Here is an 18,703-nt window from a genome sequence, read left to right as displayed (position 1 = left end):
TATCGCTATCACCGTCGCTTGACCGCCGCTATCACCACTTAAACATTATCAGCTCTACAACTACCTGGCTAATACCATCACCACTAACTTACTTTGCCACTATTATCACTATCTAACTATCACTGTCACTACCGCCATTACTACCATTTAGCAACCACTACCACTCGATTATCAATCACTGCAACCATTACTACTTATTATTAATATTATATAAATAAATTAAATATTAAAATCAAAATTATTATTAGATTACATTATTTATATTTTTATTTTATAATCAAATATAGAAATGTAATGACAATTACGATTTTGATTGCATTACATTGTTAATTACGTTACATTACATTACACTTTGCCATATATAACCTAATTAATATGAAAAAAAGTTTTGTTATCCAGAGACAAAATTACCATTCTTATAGTGGACCATAATTTCATATGCAAATTTTTTTTTTCTCTTTTTTAATTTATTTTTATAAATAATTTTTTTTATAAAATAATGTTCTATAAGTTAATTATTGATAACCACTAAAGTAAGTTCATGTTAAAGAGTTAACTACAAATCACATATTGGAATAGACTAAATTTTATCAATTGTCATTTAATTGTTTTATTTTAGTCACTCAATTTTAATTTGTTAAAATATTATTACTCAATTTTAATTTACATTTAAAAAATGTCTTTTTGACTTGTTATAATAGGTTTGCCAATTGTCAAAATGAAATTACTCTTTTACCCCCTGATTCTTTGTACAAAAACATCTAAGGGGATCCCCTGTGGTCTTAACTGATAAGACCAGTCCCCAATTCCTGGATCATTGGCGAACTTTCAAGGCCTTAGAGGCCAGTTCTCTGGTGGAGCCCAAGGCTCAAAGAAGAAAGTATAGTGTTTGTGGGATGGTCGAAGCATTGCCACAAAATAACCCTTTCAGCATCATCCTGGAATAGGACAAAATTTGATTGGGCCTAGACGTACACTTCAAAATAAATCAAATTTTATTTTATTTATATTAGTACTTATATATTTTAAGAACAAATTTAATAAAAAATAATAATTAAAAATAAATATATTAATATGTATAATTAATAAATTCAAATGATCAAAATATTTGTAGCATAATGGTAAAAATATTTTTATCAAAATTTTGAGTTTTTTTCTTAAGAAATTAATAACACATGTTAGCTCAATGATTAATAACAATATGTTAATTAAAAGCTTTAATTTTATGGATTAATATATATATATATATATATATATATATATATATATATATATATATATATATTTCATTTTAATACATACAAACATAATACAATGTAAGTACATATGTGTTAATATTTATATGTTTAATTTTTAAAATCACTTTTTTATTTAACTAAACATAATCTATATATACTTAACACACCTAATATATATATATATATATATATATATATATATATATATATATATAGAGAGAGAGAGAGAGAGAGAGAGAGAGAGAGAGAGAGAGAGTTTAATTAGTTATTACAATTTTTTTAATATGGAAAAAAGGAATTTTTTAGTGACAAATTAAAAAAATAAAAACCTTAAAACTTCTTATATCAATGAAGTTAATCTTAATGAATTAGAAGTAAATAATATAACATTTAATTAATAAGTTTTATCTCAAAAAAATAATTATTAAAAAAAAATAATATAACATTTAGAGACTAATAAGTTTTGCCTCAAAAAATTAATTATTATAAATAAATAATTATACAATTAGAGACTAATAAGTTTTACCTTAAAAATTAATTATTAGAAATAAATCAATGTACTATTTAGAGACTAATAAGTTTTGTCTAAAAAAATGAGTTATTAGAAATAAATAATATAATATTTAGAAATTAATAAAATTTTGCCTCAAATAAAAGTTATTAGCAATAAATATTTTATTTATCTCAAGATATGTCTTTAAAAGACAATATTGTAATAGTGCAAACAATAAGCTGCAATTTGCTTGCTTATTGGTGGATCCTAATCCTTATACATTGAGCCTGGATCCACCTGGATTTGGAAAATTAATAGTCTCAGTCACTAGGAGTGTTCGGTTCTAGTTCAGTTCGGGGTTTTCCTAGTAACCGAAACCAAATCAGAATTTTGAAATTTGGGTACGATTCCGGTTTGGTTCTTCATTGTTTCGGTTTCAGTTCGGTACATATCTCGGTTCTTCGGTTTCAGTTCGGTTGGTATTATTCCAGTTCGGTTCTCGGTTCTTAAAATAATTTTATATAATTATTTCTTTAAAAAGTCATACTTGAATTAGCATTTAAATTTTAAATTGAGTTATTAATACATAATCCATCATATAATATATCTTTTAGCTCTACCTAAATTATATAATCCTTAAATATAAGGTGCATATATAACTTAAGATTAAATATATTATATAATATATAACTATACATATAATATACATTTTAACTATTTATTAATCATATAATATTTAACTATAAGATACATATATATATATATATATATATATATATATTTATTTATTTATAATTAAGAATGATAAGGTAATTTAATATATTTATAACTAAAATTATTAAGAAAATATAGAAAAATAAAATGTAATATTAAGTTATATTTAGTTCATAATTATATATATACATAAGTATATATAATTGTATTGAAAGTATATAATACATTTAAAAAAATATAAAAAAACGTATATACAAATTCGGTTCTCGGTTCGGTTCTTGTTTGGTATGGTTTTGGTTCGGTTTTGACACGGTTCCGGTTCGATTATTAGTAAAGAATCAGAACCGAACCAAAATATAAAATAAATTCGGTTCGATACTATTCCTGTTAATTCGGTACGATTCTTCGGGTTTGGTTCGGTTTCCCCAAAAACCGTGCACAGCCCTGTCAGTCACATAAAGCTCAAAGAATTCTTCGTCACAAGAGCTAGTGAGAAGTCCATTATCAATTATCTTGTCTGAATTCTTTTTAAACATGGCAAGTTGCATCCAGTCCACCGCTGGAGAAATCCCTGGTCAAAGTTTTCCTGTCCTTAGGACTCTGGAGAAGTCCAAGTGGAAAATGGCTTGTCCTAGACTCCAGAGTCAGAGCCAGCCAGTCTCTTTCTCTGATCTCTCTCACGAGTTGCGCTCCCTGGTCAAATTCCGTCCTCAACCGGTAACCCTCTTACTACCAGCATTTCTCTTCCATTTGCATTCATAATGAAACCTCTACCTCACCTGAATTTGTCTCTTTCATCTATTTTAAGAGCGACATTGAACTTAAAAGAAAGGAGACAACTGGAATGCAAATTCAAAACCCTCCTTTGATGGAGGATTTCTGAAAATTCCAAACAGACTTGGTTGGGTCTAAAATATATTGGCACAAACTTAAAAATTACGCAGAATTCAATATAATTATAATCACAATTAAAATGTGATAAGGCTGTTTTATATCTATCCACTTGTATATCTGTACCTCTTATACAATCGCATAAACACACAATATACAAAAGAGAAGAAAAATGGAGATAAGATTTATGTGGTTCGACCTTAAGGCCTCGTCCATTACAAGATTGACAACATGTTTGATCCAAAGAATTTACATACGTGACCCTTTCTCCGTCAAAAATCCTACTAGAATTTCATCGACCTTCAATCATAGTAATTGTGCAATCATTTATAGAACACACTTCTCCTCTAGTTATTAAAGATTCTTGCCCACTTTGAGTTCGGAAAACAAATGCTGGTTTTTTAGGAGAAGGAAGACTTGTTTCATTGCCTAACATGAACACAACTTCAAGCATGGTTGGCGATCACCGGGTGTTCTGAATGCATAGAAGTCCAATATGAATGCATCTCAAAATTTCTTCACAGGGGTATGAATGTTCCAACAATGAATAATCAACTATGTCCAAGCCTTTTCCTTCCCTCCATAGCTTCCAAACCTGAAACATAGTTGAGGAAATCATTTACTACTTTAGTAGTGAATCCAATAGGAAATTAATCTTAAGAAAGATATGTCTATCAACTTACATTCCCTATCAAATTCAGAGAAGGGCTTTCTTTGTCATACTCGGTGTTTTTCTTGCCACTTATGATCTCTAGTATTAAGACACCATAGCTGAAGACATCAGATTTTACAGAATATAGACCATCCATTGCATATTCCGGAGACATATAGCCACTACAAGTAGATAAAAAGAAACAATTTATTGGTGGTTTGTGACCTTTTAATGTTTCCAAGCAGGGAGATGGTGTTGGAGTTAAGTAACTTACTATGTTCCAACCACTTGCTTTGTAATGGCTTCAATTTGATGTTCCTTGAACATTTTAGCCAACCCAAAGTCTGAAATTTTTGGCTCCATTGAAGCATCTAGTAGAATATTGCTTGCTTTCAAATCCCTATGGATGATTTTTAATCTTGAATCTTGATGTAGATATAAAACTCCTCGAGCTACCCCAAAAATAATTTCAAAACGCTTTCTCCAGTCCAATAGTTGCTTCCTTGACTTATCTGTAGTCAATTTGAGTTTTGGAGATCCTTAGCTTATAGGAACTATGGAAAGAAGTGCAAATTAAAGATGGGTGAAAGCAAATAGAAGAAGAGCCATACCAAAGATGAAGTAGTCCAAGCTTTTGTTGGGTAAATATTCATAGATTAACATCTTATCTTCTTTATGAATGCAGTAACCAAAAAGCCTGACAAGGTTTCTGTGCTGGAGTTTTGATATCAACTGTACTTCATTCATGAATTCCTTTATCCCCTGTCCTGACTGTTTAGATAATATTTTCACTGCTATTTCTTGTCCATTTAATAGTTGACCCTGAAAGTACATTTCGAGACTTATTTCACAGACGTGCTACCATGGCCGCATATATCACACTACAATACTAAAATTCTGACTTGCCAAATATTCACATTAAATTTTATGGAGTTGACAATTTTACTTTTCATGGGATACTACCTTATACACTGAGCCAAAACCACCTTCTCCAAGTTTGTTGGAAAAATTGTCAGTTGCTTCAACTATTTTGTCTATATCGAAGAAAGGTAAATGTGGATCACTTCCAGATCTGTCAAGCTCCTTTTCCCTTGGAGGATCATCTGGGAGTGTACTAGAACTATGGATAAACATTTCAAGTTGCCCATTTTCTGCTGTATTTAGAATGAAAACAGATAATTAGATATAAGATTTACTAGCATTGTCGTCCATTTTGGGTTAGTTGATGTTCTAATGCTAAGTTTTTCCTTGGCTATTTTTCTATTAATAAAATGAATTGCTTACAAAAGATAAAAAAAAAAAAAAGGAGAAAAAAAAAAGAAAGAAGAAGAAGAAGCTGAACATATGTCAACTAGGTCTCAGTTTTAAACTAATTAGAATTGGATATAATAATCTTTTATATCCATTCTTTCAGTTTCTTGACAACCAAATCTAGGAAATATTTTCTATACTTTTTGTCATCAAGCATTTTGAATTGATAAATTGTAGTTTAGCGATTATTAAAGTGAAAAACAACAAGGAAATAGGAAACTATCTGAAAGGAATTTAATTATTTGCTTACATAATCTCCTCTGCCTCCTCACCAAGCAGTATGAGAAAAGAACAAGAGAGGAAACTGCTGTAGCTACGGACAGTATCATAATTACCAATATCCCTTTCCTTGCAAGACGGTCTTCGCGCTTATTTGCATATTGACCTGAAAATGGAAGACGAGAAAAAAGAAACACTGCAACTATTAATATGATAATCAACCAGTCATCTAGAGTTAGCAGAAGAGCAGATTTAAACACATAATCAACAAAATAAATAGAAAACAAAAGAAACCCGAATTTCTAATGACAGTTTGCTTGAAGATACCTAACTCGAGTGCATCCACACGCACATATATACTTTGTCCACCTTCTTTAAATACTCTTGTATCTAGCAAATCACCATACCATGTCAAACATCCACTTCCTTCTGTCGTACCTAGACTTGCATATGCAGTGCATGAACAATTCCTCAAGCACTCATTTTTACAAGCTTTCGTATCCAAATTTGCCAATACATGGGCAACTGAAGTATCCGGAGCCTTCACATTTGCCACCTCCACGAATCCTTCACCGTTTCTGCAGAGTGGCGTCTGATTCTTCCTAACGCACCCGCCTGACCCATCTTTCCGATGCCATTCTTGGGGTGATTTGGGCTGGTACCCGGGAAGACAAGTGCTGTCGAATTCACCATTGTACCGAACGCAGTTACCATAGGCTCCACATAATCCATAGCTGTCACACTGGTCCTTGGGCGCAGACGCGAACTCTTCCCATCGACCTTCGTTCTCATGCCATTTGGACCGTTGGAAAATGCCGGACTCATTCAGCACTCCTATTGTCAAAATTGAGCCATATACAACGTTCCACGAGAGGGAAATCTCATTCTCATTGTTCACATAGCTGTAGTTGAAGATAAATGTAACTCCCTGCATTTTAGGTACTCCAGACCATCTAACGCCATTCCAATGACCACTCCTCCATTTTGGAACATGACCCTCGTATATGAAAGCTTGCGGATAACCTTCAGGGTTGATTCTAAGCGAGAAATTGCCAGTACCAGGATCATCTGAAGATTTCCAGGATGTTAGGAACCAGTTCAGACCTTTTCTTCTGTCTAGCCCGAGTTTTGAGTTGGGAAGCAAATTATTTGTCGGGTGTTCAAAGCTCTGCCATATGGTACTTCCGCTGTGAAACAATACAAGATTTCCCGAATCTAAGAGTTGAGCTACACAATTGTTTGTTGGCAAAGCCGAAACGTTTGTGAACCATAGGGGAGTCGTTTGGTTTCTGCTGTTAAGGACAAGGTTTCCGTGACTGGTGATTGAGAGGACACCAGATGTATCATTGATAGGAGAATCCCGATTTGCGACCCAAACAACTGTTTTTTCGGAAATTTTGTTGTACCAAATTCCAAGATAACGGTAGCTCGATTTACCTGGACTGAAAAAACCAAGTGCAAAGGTTTCCCCTGTAGAAACTATAACGTCTCCATCTACAATGGGTTGGTTAATGGTTATGGTGTCTAGTGAAGTGCAAAATTGATGCATAAAGACAATCAGCAATATAATGGGAAGCGTTTTCACATGATTCATAATTTGTATCTTGCAGGAAATACTTCTTGAATAGTGATAGAAATGAGGATGTTCCCAAGAATTATTGGAAAATATAGCAAATTGGAAGTTTAAAATTGATAATTAACAAAATCAAAGCATATGATTAAAATTGATACACGTAGCACAAATTTAGCAAATTTTTCTTGTAATTTGGCCTAATTAATGGAAAGAAACTAACTACACTTTTGCTGATAGTTCCACTGATTAAGACAATCGCATGGTTATGTTTGATAGAGCATAGTGCAATATAATATAATTAATTATATAATGCAATCAAAGTTTTAATGTAATATAATTGTTATTACATTCCTGTGTTTGGTTGCAAAATAAAAATCTAAATAGTGTAATACAATAATAATTTTTAATTAATATTTACTTTATTTATAGTGTTAATAATAAATATTAATGGTTGAAATGATTAGTAATCAAGTGGTAGTGGGGGTGGTGATAGTGACAATGATAATTAAATGGTGGTGGTGGCAAGGTGAAATAGCAGTGGTGGTAATGGCTAAGTGATGATAGAAATGATAGCGACTAAGTGATGATAATGGTGCTAGTGCTAGTGATTGGTAGTTGAGTGGTAGTGGTGGCTAAGTGGTGGTAGTGACAGTGACAACGATAGTTAGATGGTGGTGGTGGCAAGATGAGATAGTAGTGGTGGTAGTGGCTAAGTGGTAGTATAAGTGATAGTAGCTAAGTGGCAATAATGGTGGTAGCGGTGATAGCGATGGTGGTAACAGAATGGTGGTGGTGGTAGTAGTAATGATGGGCGTGTAGTGGTAATGGTGGTGGCAGTATTGACAATATATATAAAAAAAAAGATCAAAACAAGTAATCATATTTTTATTTAATTTTATATGTAATGATCATTATGTTACTTTTAGTATAATTGATTATATTATGTAATTGTCATTCTATTATGTCAAATTCTTTTGTACCAAACAACAAAATAAAAAATGCAATATAATCATAATTATATTATAACTTTGATTATATCATACCAAACATGACAGTGTAATTGCAGTAGATAGGATTTACCAATACATAAGGCATGAGACATGGAAGACCAGACACCAGTGCTTACTCTAAAATATGGGTTATTTTCACCACTTGTCCCTCAATTTGCTGATTGTATCAATGATGTCCAACTTTAATTTGTATAATAAATTTCCTTTTTTTTTTGCCTCAGAATGTAGAGTTTAATTAATAAAAAGAAGGGGTTATACAATAATAGGCCCATCAAAAGTAGTCCAATCTACAAAGCAACAAAGAGACTTAAAAGATAAGAGCCCAAGCCCCATTAGATAACTAAACCCTAATTAATCTATTCAAGTAACCCAAATGAAAATAGGTTGAACCACAAATTGAATGTTGCAACACCGTTTGGGGAAGAAACAATGATCAAATGGATCATAGGGGCAAAGCCCTTCCAAATCAAGGATAAGAAAACAATGACGATTCCTGAGGAAGTCCTAGCAAAACCATTGCCTAATCAATAAACTCACAAACGGCAAGATCAAGCAATGCAAAAGAAAAGACATGAAGCACCAAAGAGAAGAAGATCGTGTAACCAAGATCACCATTGCAGGTAAGGTCAACAGCTCATGGAGGGTGATGAGGCAGAGCTCAAAATGGCAATGAAAGCCTTGAGGGTCGGCTATGAAGGCGAACCCGACTAAGCACCCTTGAGATGTCATTATTCTAAAAATGTGTTCCTATCCTAGAGCAAAAATATCACACATATAAAACAATCTCTTGCATGCAAGAAATCCAACCAAAGAAGCAAAACCCAACATACTAGACTAACAAGACGTCCTCGCTAATTAATAATGGTCTACCACCAAAAAATCCACTCAAAACCTTATTTATAAACAAAACCCCATCCGAAGGAGGAGAGGACACAACCTACGTATTGGACAGGGATGGAGGTTCTCTCGGCCCAAAGGGGGTAAAGGGAATCACTGAACAACAATCACATAGAGGTCGGCCTCCTCAGATGAAAAAAGACGAAAGAGCAAAAAATGCAAAGAAAAAGCAATTAATTTGTGTAATAAAAATAACTTAATTTCAATTTTAGTGTATTAAAATCCATGTAACTTACTATATCAATATGTAGGTTAACTAATAACTAAATTTCACTTACTGTCTCTCAACTTAAATGAGTGTATCATAGTTATTCCTGAACTTCGTTTTGCATCATAAAAATTTATACTTTAATTTATTTGTTAAAAAAATTTTATAAAAGTATTTACAGTAAATCATAAATTATGATTATATAAATTTTCTTTCAAACTTTTATAGGTAATTTAAAATTTTAAAAATTTATTTATTTTTAACTTATTTTAAAATAAAAATCGTACTTTAAAAAATGGTATAATATTTTTATAAATAATTATAATTGATCAATTATTTAATTTTTTATTAAAAGTTATATAATTAATATTATTATTTTAAATAAAAATTAATAATATTATTTTTACTTGTATTACTTTTTAATTCAATTTTAGGTTGATGTCTAAATAATTCACATATAATTTATCTTAATTCTTTGATTTTATTTTAATGGAAGAAAATTGATAATATACTATTTTACTTTATTTTAATGATATTCATACTCTAATTAAAAATGGATTGCATGGGTTGATATTATATAGTTTTTGTCTTTCTTTCTTACATTTGCCAAATAATATATTCAAATTTAAATTATTATTTAACACATTTTGTATTAAAAATTATTTATATATTAAATTAAAATTTAGAAATTTTTATGAGAGACTTATATGGTATGCTTATCTAAATTAAGGGATAATGAGTGAAATTTAATCATAAGTTAATCTTCAAATGAATAATATCAAATTACAAAATTTTTAATAATACTCAAATTAAAGTTTAAAAATTTTAATAATATAAATTATAGTTAAGTTACTTTACTTATATAACCACCTATATTGTATAACCACAAATAAAATTAACCCAATAGTTTTCCAACACTTTGCGCCACCATGACATGACACGTGGAAAATCTTGGAGCTAGACTAAAACTTATATTTGGTCCATGCGAGGATTAAATCATCTAAATAATTGACAACAACAATGTGCCACATGGAGTAACAAGTTGAATCATTCAAACTTTGAAAAACAAGCCTGACACTTAATTTTATTGATTTCTTTGTCAGCTTTAAGGTACCAGGGATGAATTTTTGACATTGAATTTTTCTCTGCTTTGTTGTCATATTTATTAAGGGCCAATAGCATGGTCTTGCTTCACCATCAAAGTGTAGTACGAGGGATGTTTTAAGTACAAATCTCTCCACTTATTTATTTTAAGATTGAAAATCTCATAAATTTTTTATTTAAAAATTAAAATTTAATAATAATTTAATTTAATTTAATTTCTTTTTTTATCAATCTCATATTTAGAAGGAAAATTTTTAATTTATTTTTATGTATAAAATTTTTATCAATAATATTATATAAATTAATTACTGATAACCACTAAAATAAATTCGTGCTAAAGAGTTAACTAACGAAGCAATCAGATATTGAGATATAGTAGATTTTATCAATTATCATTTAATTATTTTATTTTAATCATTCATTTTCAATTTATTAAAATAATATCATTCAATTTTAATTTACATTTAAAAAATGTCATTTTGACTTGTCATAATAAGTTTGTCAATTGTCAAAATGAAATTACAATTTTATCCCTAATTCTTTGAACAAAAACATCTGAGGGGATTCCTTGTGATCTAACTGATAAGACCAGTCCCTAGTTTCTGAATCATTTGCGAATTCTTCCAAGATGTTAGGGACCGGTTAAGACCAGTTCTCTGATAGAGCCCAAGTTTTATAGAAGAAATTATTAATTTTTTTTACCACTTTAAGATAAATATTTAATTGCTAGACTATCAATATGTTTTGCAAATATGTATTTATAATTTATTAATATCATTTTTATTATATAGTAGCTTATCATTGATGGATATCCCATCCCTTGAGAATAGAGGCCTTAACACTAATTAATAGACACGTAGACCATATATATATATTTAACATGCTATATAAAATTTGTATTTATTTAATTATAAAGTAGTAGTTACGATAATTAGGTTGGTCTATTGAATTATTAGGCACATGCCCAACGCGAAGGTAGAGGTGTAGTAGGACCAGACCAGTTCCATCTTGTTTAGCTGGCTAGCTTCTAAAAATTATGGATAAAGAACAAAAGAATGCCGGCAGCTCAAGACACCTGCCCGATATAAAATCCATGTTTTGTCCAATCAATTCAATCTATTAATAATATATCCCCTCCTGCTACTAGTGGGGCTATATAGTAAATGTGTATATATATATATATATATATATATATATATTTGAAAGATTTAAGTTTAATTTTTTTTCTTTATATGTATAATAAAAAAGTAATTTTAAAGATATAAAAAATAATTTATTAATTATGATGTAATTTGAAAAGTAAATAATAATTTACCCGATAAGGGAATGTGCCATATTAAGCAAGAGCCTGGTAGAGCCCAAGATGGTCGAAGCATTGTTATAAAATAATCCTTTCAGCATCATCCTGGATTAGAACAAGATTACCTGAATCCAGGAACAACTTCTTATCTTGTGAGAGAATGTATACATAAACAGTTGGGCGGCAGCCACTATCAATATCAACATTGTTTCTCCACAAGGAGTAATGATATGAAACTGAAGTTTTGCTGCCATTATAACCTTGAACTAGAAGCGGTCCTAATGGGATTTGACTGGGTCTAGACGTACACTTCAAAATAAATCCAATTGTCTAGACGTACGCTTCTTGTCGTTCTCATTGAGAAATGGATACCTGCAAACATCTAGCCCACATGAGATGTGACATTATAACTTTTTTTTCCTCATATGTTTTTACATAATCAAGTTGCAATTAGTGGAAAGAGAGCCTAATTTTGAAGGCATCAATTTTTCTTTTTCTTTTTTTTTTTCTTTTTTGAACTGATATTAGATTTTAATTTGAAGACTGATACATGAGCTGGCTATGATGAGGCCGAAGCCCAAACAACAAAATGCACCAAATCTAGAGCCCAAACAGACCAGCAAATAAGCCTAGCTTAAAGCAGACTCAAACTCATAGATAATTTTAGCCGAGTAATACTACAAGAGAATGTAATACTTAACAGAGGAAAAGAAAGAGCATGAACTTTAGGAATCTGAGTACGACCGTCCCGTTGAGTCATGCAAAATAATTTACCTATGATGGAAATAGAAATGTTCAATATTTGATCTTGGAAGGAAGGATTGGCCAAGTTTCACGTTGGAACGCAATGGATTATAGTCAAGTTTGTGCCAATTAAAAATACATTTGAGAAATATTTTTCCTCATATTTACTTCTTTCATGCACCTGTTTCCACATGATTAAATACATTAAAATACGTAATTTTTTGTGAAAAATTTTGACTAATTTTACAGCCCATCTCTAAAATTCGCTCCGTGTTTCACTTCCGTCCCTTAACTTTAATTTGTTACTAAAAAATCTTTGAACTTTATTTTTATTTTACAAAAATCCCTCTAAGCTGCTATAGAAGGTTTTTTAGGTTAAATAAAAGTAATGAAATTACCTTTTGCCTTCCTTTCCTCTCACACTTAAAAAACACCGACCATTTCAACCACCATCTGGACTTTTCACGAAAATGTTAATGCTATCACAACGATCTGCTTCTTGTAAAGGAGGAAGATTACTCTTCACTGGAAAGTATTAAATCTGTATTTATAGATGTCATACTATAGCTTAAAGAAATTTTTTTAATATGAAAAGTTGCTATTACAGGCTAAAGTAATTTTTTCGAAATAAAATTAAAATTTAAGAATTTTTTTATAACAAATTAAAGTAAAGAGATATAAGTGAAATACAAAACAAAATTCAGAGACTAGCTATAAAAGTTATCCGAAAAATTTTACTATTGTTTGTACAGTGAAAATTGGAGTGTGATTTTGTGGTTTTGGCTTAATTGGAGGTGTTATTGTCGTTTCCTTTGAGGTTTTATTTTGTCTTCCGTCTCCCTTCGCACAGTTTTTTCCCCCACTTTACACGTACCACATCAAATTAACCATTTCCTTTAAACATGCCATCCACACAAAACCATATTGTTTTACTGCAAAGAGTGCTGCTTTGATGGTTCCTCTTCCTTTTTTGAGACGATTCGTTCTCAAATTTATGATGTTTCTCTTTTCTTGCAATGCTCATTCACGTGTTTATTGAGAAAGGGATTTTCTTCTACTCTTTCGCTACCTTTTACTTTGATTTGATGGTCTTCAAGCTTACTTTCAGTAGAATAATTGTTGGAGTGCCCATGGTCTCTGTGCTCTCCAGGCTATTGGGTTGCTCTTTTTCTTACCACAAACCCCCCACCTCCTCTCTTTCTTCTCTTCGAGATGAAGAAGATGAAAACAGACAAAGTTATGAACCCTTGATGCCAAGAGAGCTTCGCAAGAAGGAATTAAAATGGGTAATTCATTTTTATTTTCCCATTTTTTCTTAAATTTGAAAGATGGGTGGGTTGGTTAATCATTGAATAGTATTGATGAGTATAGAGGGGAAAAAATTAGCAATAGCAAAAAATTTTGAATTTTTTTATTTTGGTTAAAATTTGCTTCGATCAAACTATTGAAGAAGAAACACATTCTCTGCTTGGATACCACCTGAGGCTTTGTCTATGAAGTTTAGTCGTGATGCTGCTCGGATACCACTCAGAAATGGTCTATACATGTAGATGAAAAATTATATATATATATAAAATTATAGTTAGGATGTGAGGTTTTGAATTTCAACTCAAACATTGCTTTGTAGCCTGCGATTTATTGTTCTTGTTTTATTTAAAAACTAAAATTTTGTAATAATTCGATTTAATTGATTTCTTTTTTGTCAATCTTACATTTAGAATGAAAAAAAATTTAATTCTTTTTAACTTAAAAAATTTTCATTTTAAGAGAAATAAAAATAAAAAATAATTGTTTGAGAATTCAATTGATTTTTTTTTTCTTCTGAATAATTTATTTCAAAGGAAATCAAAAGTTTTTAAAGTCCAAATTAATTGGACTAGTTTGGTGTGTGTGTCTATTATGACAAATTATATTTTAACCCGGTGATTTCATATAGGTTTGCATATGTGGAATGGCAAACCATTGATAAAATGCCAAATGAGTGATGAGCAGCCATTAGAGCAGGAAAGGATAAGAGTATGGTGAGGAGGAGTGGGAAAATTTAAAGAAAGAAAGGATGAGAAGGAGGGGAACACGAAATGTGACACAAAGAATAAATGAAAGGATTTTGGAGCACATGCAACTCTTGAGAAGCATAAATTAAAAAATAAAAAAGTTTTTCTAATGGGTGTAAAACATTCAATTAAAGCATTCTATTAGTATAGAGAACTACAATTTATAGTTCATTAAATGTAATTTGCACTCGTTTAGCACAGTTTTCACTTTTTCATATAATTTGTTACTAATATTGTAATGATTCATACTAAAAAATATATTAAATAAATTTTAATGGATGTAAATAGTAAAATTGAAGATAAAATCAAGAATTTTGATTTCTCAATTATGGCTTTTGTTTTGAAAATGATTATGAGAAAAGCTTTTAAAATGAAAACAACAATACTTCTGCTTTTTTCATTTTTTTTTTTTAAATGAACAGAAAATTGAAAACCAATCATACTAATTGTAAGCTATGTTTGACCTAGCGTAATCAAAATTGTAATGTAATTAAAATTATATTGCACATTTGATTATGTTTTTTGGTAACGCAAAAAAATTTGATGTAATAGAATGATAATTATATAACATAATCAATTATATTTAAAATAACGTAATAATCATTACATATAAAAATTAATATAATCATGATTATTTATTTATATTTTTTTTTTATTTATTATCAATACTACCACCACCACCACCACCACCACCACCATTACTCGGCCATTACTATTGCCACCATAACTATTGCCACAACCACTACCCCTATTTTGTCACCATTGCTACTACTATTATGACTACCACCACAACCACCAACACCACCATGTTACTACTATCGCTATCACTATCGCTTGACCGCCGCTATCACCACTTAAACATTGTCAGCTCTATAACTACCTGGCTAATACCATCACCACTAACTTACTTTGCCACTATTATCACTATCTAACTATCACTGTCGCCACCGCCATTATTATCATTTAGCAACCACTACCACTCGACTATCAATCACTGCAACCATTACTACTTATTATTAATATTATATAAATAAATTAAATATTAAAATCAAAATTATCATTAGATTACATTATTTATATTTTTATTTTATAATCAAATATAGAAATGTAATGACAATTACGATTTTGATTGCATTACATTGTTAATTATGTTACATTACATTACACTTTGCCATACATAACCTAATTAATATGAAAAAAAGTTTTGTTATCCAGAGACAAAATTACCATTCTTATAGAGGACCATAATTTCATATGCAAATTTTTTTTCTCTTTTTTAATTCATTTTTATAAATAAATTTTTTTTTATAAATAATGTTCTATAAGTTAATTATTGATAACCACTAAAGTAAGTTCATGTTAAAGAGTTAACTACCAAATCACATATTGGAATAGACTAAATTTTATCAATTGTCATTTAATTGTTTTATTTTAGTCACTCAATTTTAATTTGTTAAAATAATATTACTCAATTTTAATTTACATTTAAAATGTCTTTTTGACTTGTTATAATAGGTTTGCCAATTGTCAAAATGAAACTACTCTTTTACCCCCTGATTCTTTGTTCAAAAACATCTAAGGGGATCCCCAGTGGTCTTAACTGGTAAGACCAGTCCCCAATTCCTGGATCGTTGGCGAACTTTCAAGGCGTTAGAGGCCGGTTCTCTGGTGGAGCCCAAGTTTCAAAGAAGAAAGTATAGTGTTTGTGGGATGGTCGAAGCATTGCCACAAAATAACCCTTTCAGTATCATCCTGGAATAGAACAAGATTGCCTGAATCTTATGACAGAATGTATACACAAACAGTTGGGTGGCAGCCATTATTAATATCTACAATGTTTTCCCTCAATGAGTAATGCTATGAAACTGAAGTGCTGCTGCCATTTTAGCCTTGAACTCGAAGCGGTCTTATTGGGATTTGACTGGGCCTAGACGTACACTTCAAAATAAATCAAATTTTATTTTATTTATTTTAGTACTTATATATTTTAAGAACAAATTTAATAAAAAATAATAATTAAAAATAAATATATTAATATGTATAATTAATAAATTCAAATGATCAAAATATTTGTAGCATAATGGTAAAAATACTTTTATAAAAATTTTGAGTTTTTTTCGTAAGAAATTAATAACACGTGTTAGCTCAATGATTAATAACAATATGTTAATTAAAAACTTTAATTTTATAGATTAATATATATATATATTTCATTTTAATACATACAAACATAATACAATGTAAGTATATATGTGTTAATATTTATATGTTTAATTTTTAAAATCACTTTTTTATTTAACTAAACATAATCTATATATACTTAACATACCTTATATATATATATATATATATGGAGAGAGAGAGAGAGAGAGAGAGAGAGAGAGAGAGAGAGAGTTTAATTAGTTATTACAATTTTTTTAATATGGAAAAAAGGAATTTTTTAGTGACAAATTAAAAAAATAAAAACCTTAAAACTTCTTATATCAATGAAGTTAATCTTAATGAATTAGAAGCAAATAATATAACATTTAATCAATAAGTTTTATCTCAAAAAAATAATTATTAAAAACAAATAATATAACATTTAGAGACTAATAAGTTTTGCCTCAAAAAATTAATTATTATAAATAAATAATTATAAAATTAGAGACTAATAAGTTTTACCTTAAAAATTAATTATTAGAAATAAATCAATATAATATTTAGAGACTAATAAGTTTTGTCTAAGAAAAATGAGTTATTAAAAATAAATAAGATAATATTTAGAAATTAATAAAATTTTGCCTCAAATAAAAGTTTTTAGCAATAAATATTTTATTTATCTCAAGATATGTCTTTAAAAAGACAATATTGTAATAGTGTAAACAGTAAGCTGCAATTTGCTTGCTTATTGGTGGATCCTAAGAATTATACATTGAGCCTGGATCCACCTGGATTTGGAAAATTAATAGTCTTAATCACTAGGAGTGTTCGGTTTCATTTCAGTTCGGGGTTTGCCTAGGAATCGGAATCAAACCTGAATTTTGAAATTTGGGTACGGTTTCGGTTTGGTTCTTCATTGTTTCGGTTTCAGTTCGGTACAATTCTCAGTTCTTCGGTTTCGGTTCGGTTGGTATTATTCCTGTTCGGTTCTCAGTTCTTAAAATAATTTTATATAATTATTTCCTTAAAAAGTCATACTTGAATTAGCATTTAAATTTTGAATTGAGTTATTAATACATAATTGATGCATGCATTTTATATCATCATTTAGGTATAATTTTTGCACATAATTTACCCTTGTTCATAGCTATTACCATAGATATTAGCATATATTTAGTCAATTTTGCAATTTTACACTTCTTAGTTTAATTTTTAGAATTTATTTGTTTTGCAGGTTAAATTTGGAGAAACTTGGTGTATTTTGATCAGAGCAGCCATTTGGAAGAAATTAGAGTTGAATTGCAAAAATTTTTGAAGTTGAGTTAAAGAGACCGAAAGTTACACAACCTGCGACACAGCTTGTGTCACAAGTTGTGTCGATTGTCAGACATGCAGTTTTTCTTGGGCAGCAGGTTTCACAACCCGCGACACAACTGATTCAGCTTGTTGATGTGGCCCAACCGCAAATGCACGGGTCGTACAAGTAATATAGAAAAGATATCGTTCCCACGAGGAGTTGTGTTAATGATTAAATTTTTGATATAAAAAGTTGACTAAACTGAACTATTTTCGAAATTAAAGCAGTAAATTGATGGGTATTGGAGTATGAAATCTATATGTGCAAAATTAATAATCTATTCAATTATGTAATGATTTAACTAAATTTGCATCAAATTAAAATAAGGAAATTCAAATGTGGCAATATTTAAAATGGCAAGCAATTAAATTCGATTAGAAATTAATAACGATAAAAAGGCGATTCCGGAGTTCGGGATTTCATATTCAAGCTATTTCGGGATTTTTAAATTGGTTATCCAATCTTATGGAACTTACGGGTTTTAAGGAGATTAATTCTTAAATCCTTTGAATACCCTTTCGAGTGAGACAAATAGTGCCTTAATCAAACTAATCCTACTTTCGTGGAGTTAGAGTTAATTAAGACCCATTAAGTTTTTTAATTAATCTGTAAATCCTCTTAATCCTTAGTCTATTTCTAGATCTAAGTTAATTAAGTCCAATTTCTTGATTATCTATCACAAGGCCTTCTCCTTTTGGTGCCTCAACCATGGATTAAGAACATCACTTAATGGGATCCTACACTAAGTATGTCATTAAGCACACAAGAAATGAATAAAACTCATTAAGACCACAAA

At 30.0% G+C, this 18,703-nt stretch overlaps 1 protein-coding gene across 1 annotated transcript; it reads right to left on the bottom strand.

Annotated features, from left to right (window-relative positions):
- Nucleotides 1–3,799: 3,799 nt before the first annotated feature.
- Nucleotides 3,800–7,246, bottom strand: LOC131170664 (G-type lectin S-receptor-like serine/threonine-protein kinase RKS1). The gene is made up of 7 exons (XM_058130293.1): nt 5,846–7,246; nt 5,550–5,684; nt 4,952–5,142; nt 4,600–4,810; nt 4,263–4,500; nt 4,020–4,170; nt 3,800–3,931 (listed from the first exon to the last, which is right to left on the bottom strand). The coding sequence occupies exons 1-7, from the start codon at nt 7,110–7,112 to the stop codon at nt 3,800–3,802; spliced, it is 2,325 nt and encodes a 774-aa protein (XP_057986276.1). The 5' UTR covers nt 7,113–7,246.
- Between the last annotated feature and the right edge of the window lie 11,457 nt (nt 7,247–18,703).

This window comes from Hevea brasiliensis, chromosome 11, assembly GCF_030052815.1.
Source record: "Hevea brasiliensis isolate MT/VB/25A 57/8 chromosome 11, ASM3005281v1, whole genome shotgun sequence".
NCBI classification, from domain to species: domain Eukaryota; kingdom Viridiplantae; phylum Streptophyta; class Magnoliopsida; order Malpighiales; family Euphorbiaceae; genus Hevea; species Hevea brasiliensis.
This window is presented reverse-complemented; position numbering and strand designations above follow the sequence as displayed.

Excerpts from the sequence above, each read along its gene's own strand:
- LOC131170664 (XM_058130293.1), bottom strand. The coding sequence starts at position 7,112 with ATGAATCATGTGAAAACGCTTCCCATTATATTGCTGATTGTCTTTATG. Across the intron at positions 4,501-4,599 it reads CTTGGACTACTTCATCTTTG|ATAAGTCAAGGAAGCAACTA; the intron begins GTATGGCTCTTC and ends AATTGACTACAG. Across the intron at positions 3,932-4,019 it reads CTCTGAATTTGATAGGGAAT|GTTTGGAAGCTATGGAGGGA; the intron begins GTAAGTTGATAG and ends ACTATGTTTCAG.